Genomic DNA, 9,555 nt, shown 5'->3' on the forward strand with positions numbered 1-9,555 from the left:
ACTAGAGTCAAATAAATTGATGGAAATAACGCCAACAAAATGCTTAGAATGGAAATAGCTTCAGCTGATGAGAACCATCTATGGATTTCATTGATCTTCCAAGTTCTAGTTTCTTGGTCTATCAAGTCAACCACCTGGAGATCATTGAATCCTCATGTTTCTCAGAGTAGATCGTAAAAATTTTCAAACCGGGCACCCATGGATCCTTCCAAACATCGATTTGGCCACCTCCTCCGATCTTCCATATCAGCCTTGTTTTACCACCTTCCTATGTTCAATAATACTCCTCCAAGCCCATGATGGATTGTTTCCCACTTTAGCTTCAAGAAAAGAAGAGTTAGGAAAGTATATCTAATTTAGAAAATTTTCCCAATGAGCCTCCGGTTGAGAAAATAAGCACCAAGCCACCTGGCGTAACAAAGCTCTATTTTGCATCCAAGGGTCCTTTAAACCTATTCCCCCTTTACTTTTATTATTGCCATGACATCCAATGAATGGTTGATTTGTCTCTTGTTCCACCCCAAAAAAATCTTGCCCTCGTGCCTTGACTTTGTTGTGAATAGACTTGAGAATTTTGAAATGGGAGGAGGTTGCATAAGTAGTTGAAAGAAGAGCTACAAACTTCAGAAGAATTTCCCTTGTATGGTTTAATAACTTCTTTGTCCATCCTTGAAATTTGTCTTCAACTCTATCACTTAATGCATGAAAGAGAGCTACCTTAGGACCCAAAATCCATTGGCAATCCAATGGCAAACCAAAGTATTTAGGAGGCCCTTTACCACTTAGAAAACCACCTTCTAACTCTTGGTAATGTATTTTTGTAAGATTTGCAAGGTTGGGAGATTCATTAGTTCCGGACTTCCAATGCGGTGGGTGCGCTTAAGAATTTCTTAGTATTAATGAATAAACCAATCAATTACCTCTCACAAACGAGATTGGAGTGGATGGAGATGCAAAATCTACCCCCACCACCTAATACCCATATTCGGCCATCAAATTGAAAAACTTAAGTGGGAAACTGAGAAATTTCGAGGAAACTTAATACTTTTTTGTACAAGTTTCGACAAGTTTTAGGGAGTATTTTAGCATAGAACTTTGCATTTAAACTAATTAGAGTATAAAGAACAAATTGACTGTATTTTGCTACAAAAAAAAAAAATCAATGTAGATATGTCATTTAATGTACATAACATCAATGTAGAATTGTCCGAAAAGTACATTATAAATTTAACTACCTAAGTACATAACATTTAATATATAATTTTTAACTTCAAAACATCAAATACAAAGTAACTAACAATAAAAAGAAAGTACAACTCAATGCCAATAGAAGTGCCTCGGGGGATCCATCATGTGAGCTGAGTAGTACTATGTCTGTAACATCCTCTCCTCCAACCAACGAAGATAGATATCCCATAATATTATATGCTTATCGTCATCAAGGTAATCAACAACTGTAACTTTATAAGTTTGGTCATCAACATGCCTAAGATAACCAGTCTAAGAGAATACACAATTTGGATATGGAAGTCCTGATGGAGGGGGTATTTGGGAAAACATGAAAGAAACAAATAAAATTGAAAATATGAGAAAGCTACGAAACTTGCAAAGAAAAGTCTTAGGTAAATTTTCCAAGTTTTCACGAAATTTCCTAGATTTCCACAAAAATTTTCAAATTTTCGAGTTTCTACAAAATTTTCCAGGTTTCCCACGAAATTTAAAAATTTTTTTTCTCATGAACCAATTAATCTAGCAGGGTTGAACTAGGCTTCGACAGGTTTCAAGGTTTCAACAAGTTTAAATGAATTTTTGACAGTTTCGATCGAAACTTGGGAGTTTTTTGGGTCCCCTAATTTTTTGTTTCGAAGTTCCCAAAATAGAAATTTTCAGTAAAAATTTTACAAGTTTTGATGAAATTTTGTTATATGTTCTTAGTATTTGATTTGTAGGGCATCATATTTTAGACCAGAATATTCTATTCTTTAAACCAAAATTTTAGTTTTCAAAAGTGCTTCTATTGTGTTCATTTCAATACCCTTAGGTGGCGTTTGGTTCCGCAATCATGTGGAATTGGGTTCAGAATCATGTTTCTAGAGAAACATGAGTCTGTGGAATTAGGTTCAGTAGAATCATATTCCTAAAAAAACCTGTCAGTTACCCTGATTCTGGAAAGTGAATCAGTCAAAATCACCGTTTGGTTACGTGATTCTGAAAGTGAATCTGTCTGCAAAACTTCATCTACCAACATGAAAACCCGATCACTCGGAGGACTTCGGTGCTTTGCGGGATCGAAATTTGAAGGGTTCCTAATCTGCAGGAAGTCTCCTCTGATCAATCTCTACTTCCTCTTCCTCCTCATCTTTCATTGCAGGAGCACTAAATGTCCGAGAAACCCAATTCAATTCGATCAATTTTGAAGAAAAAGGGACGAGCATTTGGGTTTCTAGAGAACCCACTAGAGAAACGGTTTGCAAATCTTGAAATAAAGCTCATTTTGAGATATTTCCAAATCTTGAAATAAACTAATGAGATGCCATTAACGGATTCAAGTTGGAGGCTTGAAACAGATAACGCAGGAAGTAAAACAAAAATACAAAACCAACAGAAGAAGAGATTTGTAGTTTCAGACTTCTAGTGTTCTATAACACCTGAGAGAAGTACGAAACTGAGATGAAGAAGAGAAGCCCGAAACAGAAACCTTGTTCCACTATTCGTCGGTGAGGGTTTCAGGTCTTGGTATCGAAAATAGGATGGAAGTGAGTCATTTCCGGCCGCGACTGAAACCGGGTCGAGGGTTTAAGAACTCTTGAAAATACCAAGCGATCAAACTACACCTTCATCTTCATCTTTGCAGAAGCCGAAAGCACCAAGCGATTTCGAGTTGCAGAGAATCCTTGCGCAATGTTCTTTCTTCGCTTCAATGGCTGTGACGGTTTAGATCGAATGCGATTTCACAAATTTTGTTTATTTATATCAACTCCAAATTTTGTTTCCACAGAATCACCCATTTAACTTGAAAAGTAGAATTACCTGACTCGATGGAATCACATGGATTCCGAGTCACTTTCAAACCAAACACGATTTTAATTTCAGAATCATGATCCCATGGAAGCTGATTCCACAGGATTGCGGAACCAAATGCCACCTTAACTTTTCAATTTGTAGCTATTTTGCCATGCTAAGTTTTTTCTTTTCTTTTTTTTTTCCCTAAGAGGTGGGGTGTTGGGGTTTTTTTTTTGGGTGGAAAAGGTGGGGTGTTGGGGTCGAAAGTAAATTTATTGTATAACAGAGTCAGCATCGGCTCTATTGAGTTGCAAAATTTAAAGATTTGACAAATCTCAATCAATTAGAAGATTTACTCATTAAGCCAATTTAAATAAAGAATCTACTACTAATTTAGTAGATCTAGGAACATCAGAGAAAGAAGTTATTATCGATCAAATAACTCTTTTCAACCAACAGACGTTTAAAATAACTAATAATTTTCTATTATTAATGAAGTAAAATGTTTCTTCAATTATTATTATACACCCACTAAGCTTTTGTATTGCCGAGGGACAGAATGAAATATTAAATTTTCTCAAGCATAATGAAATCTAAAAACCCAACAAATAAAACAGAAGGAAAAAAGAAAAAAAGAGAATTTAGCATAATAGAAAGATCTTTATCTTGGTGCACCAACCCGAAGCAACACTCAAAGGACTTGGGTTTATGGATAATCTCGGCAGTTGCTATTGATGGTCAAATGAATTTCAATTTTGAGCTTGGTCTTTTCTCTTTCAGATGCAAATGACCAGAAAACAGAACAGAGATTGAAGATTTAGAGGTGACACTCACCCATATTAATACCAACCCCTTGTTCCACAGAATGAACAAGTGCCAAGTTGGCCCACCCTGAGCCTGCACAGGGGCTGGACTCAAGAACCCCTCGTTTCCTAAGACTGAATCATTATGAATTTTAACTAGAAATTAATAAAGATCTTTTTTTCAGATTTACACTAGTACCATAAGCCTACTTTCTAGTTGCTATAATTGTTTCTTCCATTGGGTCATATTAATATCACCTCTTTGCAAAAGGACTCCAGAAACCAGACTTCACCATTTAGTTGCAAAAAGCCCCCCAGAAACCAGTTCACCAGCTCTCCATCAAAAAACCAAGATTGAAAAAAAATTAACTGTACGCTTTAATCTGCCTCGTTTCACTTGTCACCACTCTGCTTGACTTTTAAACAGCCTTGCTTCACTTGCCGGCGCTATGTTTTGCCTTGTTATGATCATGCAGACCACGGTCAGAGCTGAAAGACCTGGGTACAATGGAGAAATTTTGCATTAGCAGAGTTTTTAAGTATTAAGTTCACAATGGGAAGAGAAGAAATAAATGATATTTTACTCAAAAAAGAAAAGCCAAATCTCAGTATAATAAAGACATACTTATTGCAGGATTTGCATGAAAACTGGCCTGCAGATTTTGGTGTTTGTTGTCCCTTGGACTTGTCATCGCTTGCAGGAATCTTCGCAGCTTGCTTGCTGGGGTGAGGTGTTGCAGTACGGCCACCACCCTTCTTTACATCTGCACAAAAAAATTCTAACTCCACGCTAAAGAAATGAAATCCAACATTGGTAGCTTAACAAATATCCCTTTTGCCACAATTCTGATTCTTTTGATTGTTTCTAATAAATTCATATGGCTGCAGTAAGAATAGGGTTCAATTTTATTTAATGCACTGACAATTTTATCATTAGATTAGTATAGGGGCAAACATCAGAATTCTAGACAAATGCTTAAATAAGCAGTAGCGAAACAGGAATAGAAAATGAAACTGAAAAGTAAATGACGGAATAGAATGTGAAGAGGAAGCACAAGGAGATGACCTATCTTCTGCGGGGTAACAAATTTTGCCTTTTTAGCAGCATCTGGAGTTATTGCAGCAGAAGCCAACGGTCTCTTCTTATCCTGTTCAACCATACGGATTAAACAATCATCAAGGCCGATTATCTAGTGCTAAAATCTCTACTAGGTAGAGATTAGCAATCGAATTGTAAAGAAACATACACAGAAAGTACAATGACTACCTTCTTGGGTGGTGGGGTAGGTGTCTCTTCATCTTCATCATCTGAACTACCATTTGCAGCATCAAGAATGTCCTGATTAAGGTCCATAAAATATTAAGTGACAAAATAGACATGGTCCATAAAAATAACATATAATTACAACAGTACTATCAGTTCAGAAAAATAAGACCATAAGAAAAATGAATTTCAGAACAGACTCAAGGTTATGATAACAAAACACCAATATAAATAAACAAAACCAACCAAACAGATTCTACAGAACCAGTTTCTCTGAGGAGAAGCAACTATGACTTGGGAAAAAAAAGAATATCATCACATACTCAAGTTGAGAGAACAAACCACCACATCCTTAAATAAACAAAACCAACTGTGCATGACCTTTTTTCTTGGACGAAACAAGTGCCGAACCTTCGAATTTAAATGGAGGTACATACATGACAACTAGCTTAAATAAGCATAAAGACATAAAGTACCTCATCAGATATTTTATCCTCGTCAGAATCGTCTTCATCATCATCACTATCATCCTCCTCCTCATCATCATCTTCTTTGGATGTGTTACCTTTTTCTGGTTCAGCAGTCTTCACCTTTGACTTGGCTTCTGGAAGACCAAGCTTTGCTGGATTAGTTTTACCTGTTGCAAGTTTTGCCTGCTTCTGCACAGATTTTCCTAGACATATAAAGAGTGTTGAGTTTGTAAGAAGGCTGTTAAAAGTAAAGTTAACAGCACTACCATGGTTTTTAGAGCATAAACGAAAAAGAACATGCAAAAATTAAAAAATTGAAATAAAGGGGTCTCCGATTTTCCCAAACCATTCTCAGATGCTTGAAGCGGAATTTCCTCTTTCTGGGTGTCTGATCCAATCCAAAGAATGAAATAAAGGGGTCAGAAGTCATGCAAGAAAAGGAAAAGAGCATGCAAACATAGTTGAAATAACCTACCAGAATGATCATTCGATGTGGATGCAATCGAAGAACTAAGTCAAGGTATCAAAACGAAGACACACTTTTAACTATTGAATTGAGAAATAAACCCTAAGATAATAATTAAAAAGGGCATAGTGACAAGTGACCATGTAAAGGATATTCTGTAAAGACAGATGTGTACCCCACAAAGTAGACACTCCCATTTTTCCAGTTGTGAGATAGTTCAAATTCCTTCTCAAAAACAAAATCAACATTTATTTGAGCACATTTCTCATGCGAAAGTGTTCCAAAAACAAGCTTCTGGCCATCAACATTCACATAAAGAAGAACGGATTCATTTTTTTTATCCTTTTTCACTTCACCAAGAGATACCTGCAAAGGGTTGGATTTATAAGAAGGTTTCAATGGAGTACAAGACTTAAGATCCAAAAGAAGAAGGCTTTTCAATGAGTGGAATAATGTCGGCATCAATACTAACCTGCGAGAGATGCAGGACCTTATCATCACCAGGATTAACCTTAAGAGGTTCTCCGGCCTTGACTTCAACACCTGGGCAACAGCATTTCTGTATAAGTTTATGCCTAAAGATTGTTGGAATATCATAGAAGAACTTGCAAAAGTACAAGGGAAAAAAAGAAAAGAAAATTTGGCCCATGGGGGTCACTGGCAAGGACATTAGTTCTTTTAAGCCACCACCAAGAGACAGCATTAAAGGCACCCTAGCTGCTGAAGAAGTCAACACTACACGACAAAAGAGATGAGAACAAATGACGTTTAAAAAGTCAAAATATTCACATTGAAACCAAGAACAACATTCTCAAGGACATACCCCTCCCCCAAATATCAAACCCCCCCCCCCCTTCTCTCTTCTCACACCACATAAAGAGGGGGAGGGGGGGGGGGAAGAATAAAACCAATAGAAACTACTAATCATATTGCATGAACGCCTAAAATAAAACTCACTCTAAGATTTTACCTATGGTTAACCTTAACAACCAAGTTTACCTTAGAAGATTATCTACTCATTAACAAAATAAAGTGCAGGATCAATATTACCCTCCCTTGGATTCAACTACAGTGTACAAGATTTGTGCTCAACCGATACATGCTGCTCAATCACTAATAGATCCTTATTAAAGTTTAGAATATGAAGGGAATAAAATTAATGGATCACACCAGATCATCACACATAAAACATTCCAAATAAAAGACGACAACAAATCACACAAATCAAAACCAGCAATATTGGAATCACAAAAACCGAATGTCACTTATTGCAAATACATTGAAAGGGATACATAGTAATGCACATCCCTAATATTAAAATCACATGCTAGTGAAGTTAATAAATAACCATGACAAATTGAATTATCTTATAACAAACATGCCAACAGATGAATGCCATTTTTTCAACATGGAAATTTTGTTCACAAATCATTGGTTTTATCAGACATTATCAAAATAACTGAATTTGCAGTTGAGTAAAGGCAACTGGCAGTAGACTTTATTATGTTCTATATAAGAACCATGGATCCGTAACTAATTTAGCCAGCATAATTATAAGTATAACACGGTTGTTCAATTTAGCTTTGGTTTTGTCCCCCAATCTGACAGCATTTGGAACTGCATTCTGTTTCAATAGGTCGGCATTACGAACTTATCATTCGTGAAATTTTTGTCAATATAATTTAATCGCTCCCAGCATCAACTACTTGAGGGAGATCTGGGGAAGACGGCGAAGAACTCACAAAACAAAACGATAACCTACATTAAAGCAGAACTTCGATCAAATCCGAACCATCAAAACAATCTGAAATGCCAGATTCAACCCTCATAGAGAGCTAATATAAAATCAGGGGAATTCTGCAAGATGTCTAGAGAATACTAATTGAAAGCTAAAAGAAAAAACGAGAGCAATACTACAAGAACCCTAGAGAGAAAAACGAAAGGTTCGATTACTAAAGATTACATCAAACAAGCAAAGAAGGAAAATGGAACTAACAAAAACTGAAACCCTGAAAGAAAAAGCATATTCATAAACACGAAAAGTATCTGAGAGGATCAAAGAACATAGTGAGAGAGATCACCCCAGAATTCCATCACTCTTCAACCGTAAAGCGAGTGGCAGTGAAGGATACTACCAAATGTAGGAATTCGGACCTGGTAAATGAAATGAACAAGAAGAACTTAACAACCGAACCAAATATTTTGAAAAATATTTCCAAGTTTGGGATGCATTTCGAAGGAGTTGCCGCTCCCTGCGAGCTGCAACGATCAAGACATGAAGTAACTAAATTTTCTTCGTTTTCCAATACTAATTATTAAAAAGACATGGAGTTGCTTTTATATTTATTTTTTTCTTCTTTTTTTAACAGAAAAAAACAAAATAGTTATCCGGTTTACTTCCAGAAATGCAAGAGGAAATTTTTAAGAGTAATCCCTGCCCTTTTTTTCCCTTTTTTTTTTTCTTTTTCAAACAAGAGCTCCATTTCCGAATTAACACCCTAAAATTAATGCCCACATGAGTTATTTAATTTTAATTAATAAAATAAAAATATATAAAGACACTTATTGCCTTAACGTAAACAAGTTAAATATTTTTAAAAGAATAAAAATAACTTGAACAAAAACCGACTTGTTTCCAAGGTTCAACATGTCGGCCCGTGTAGCCGTGTCGGACCCTGGCGACATGTCGCCAAAAGTCGGGCGACTTTTGGTTGATGCCGTTCTTCTTCTCCCGTGCGAGTGTGCGACCTCACCTGGTTCTATCACGATGAACGGGTGCTCCCTTTGCCTCTCCACTTTGCCTTCTTGAGAGAGTGCATCAAGAGCAAGGTTAGTGTCGGGTGGCAGGAGGTTGTGATGATTTTAAACATGAAATCAGCTGCGCCACCCACCACATCCTCTCACATCAACGGTTCCCGGTGGCCGATTCACCAAAACGATGCAGGCCCTTCAATCTTCCGCAGCTGGACCGACCCTTCGCGTTTCCCACTTAGAACCTCTCCGTAAACAATCTCCTCAGCTTTCTTCTTCAAGCAGAATCGATTCCAAGAAGCAGAAGCAACAATGGGTGAAACCCAATTCATCTTCAGCTCCAAAAGCTTCCTCTATTCAGAGAAACGGACCCAAAAGAAGAGAGTGGTTATAACGGGTATGGGAGTCGCTTCTTGTGAGAGAAGCGGACCCAAAAAAGCTTCCTCTCTTTTTTTCATCCATCATTTATTTCAGCTTCAGCTCCAAAAGCTTCCTCTCTTTTTTTCATCCATCATTTATTTCAGCTTCAGCTCCAAAAGCTTCCTCTGTTCTTGCGGGATTCTTCGTCTTCGCCTTAATGCCGCCGACAACACTCGAAAAGTCGACATTGGCGATATATCGCCGATAAAATGAAAAAATCGTATCGCTGGGGGGTTTCGTGTCGCCCCCAGCGACACGACGATAAATCGCCGACACACGATACTATGTTTGTTTCTTCGTCTTTACCACTTGTAACTACTACTTCTAATTATAACTTTTTTTAAACTTAAGAATACTGAAATAATATTCAAGTAAATA

General features: G+C 37.0%; 1 protein-coding gene across 2 annotated transcripts; it reads right to left on the reverse strand.

Moving 5' to 3' along the window:
- Positions 1 to 3,520: 3,520 nt before the first annotated feature.
- On the reverse strand, positions 3,521 to 8,296 carry LOC149008195 (histone deacetylase HDT1-like). Of its 2 annotated transcripts, none has more exons than XM_089166814.1 (10): positions 8,088 to 8,296; positions 6,479 to 6,549; positions 6,182 to 6,372; positions 6,016 to 6,050; positions 5,887 to 5,928; positions 5,547 to 5,743; positions 5,074 to 5,145; positions 4,873 to 4,954; positions 4,432 to 4,570; positions 3,521 to 4,304 (listed from the first exon to the last, which is right to left on the reverse strand). In XM_089166814.1, the coding sequence occupies exons 1-10, from the start codon at positions 8,098 to 8,100 to the stop codon at positions 4,241 to 4,243; spliced, it is 906 nt and encodes a 301-aa protein (XP_089022940.1). In that variant the 5' UTR covers positions 8,101 to 8,296; the 3' UTR covers positions 3,521 to 4,240. The 2 variants fall into 2 exon arrangements, with proteins under 2 accessions (XP_089022940.1, XP_089022939.1); XM_089166813.1 differs by having other exon boundaries at positions 6,016 to 6,030; positions 6,159 to 6,372.
- Positions 8,297 to 9,555: the final 1,259 nt, after the last annotated feature.

The sequence above is a fragment of the Hakea prostrata genome, chromosome 8 (assembly GCF_041222555.1).
Source record: "Hakea prostrata isolate BN-2017 chromosome 8, UWA_Hpros_2, whole genome shotgun sequence".
NCBI classification, from domain to species: Eukaryota; Viridiplantae; Streptophyta; class Magnoliopsida; order Proteales; family Proteaceae; genus Hakea; species Hakea prostrata.

What these genes read in the sequence shown, in the direction of transcription:
- LOC149008195 (XM_089166813.1), bottom strand. An exon ending in CTACCCCACCACCCAAGAAG is followed by an intron (nt 4,955 to 5,073) that starts GTAGTCATTGTA and finishes ATGGTTGAACAG; the next exon opens with GATAAGAAGAGACCGTTGGC. An exon ending in TCATGCAAATCCTGCAATAA is followed by an intron (nt 4,305 to 4,431) that starts GTATGTCTTTAT and finishes CATTGTACCCAG; the next exon opens with GTCTTTCAGCTCTGACCGTG.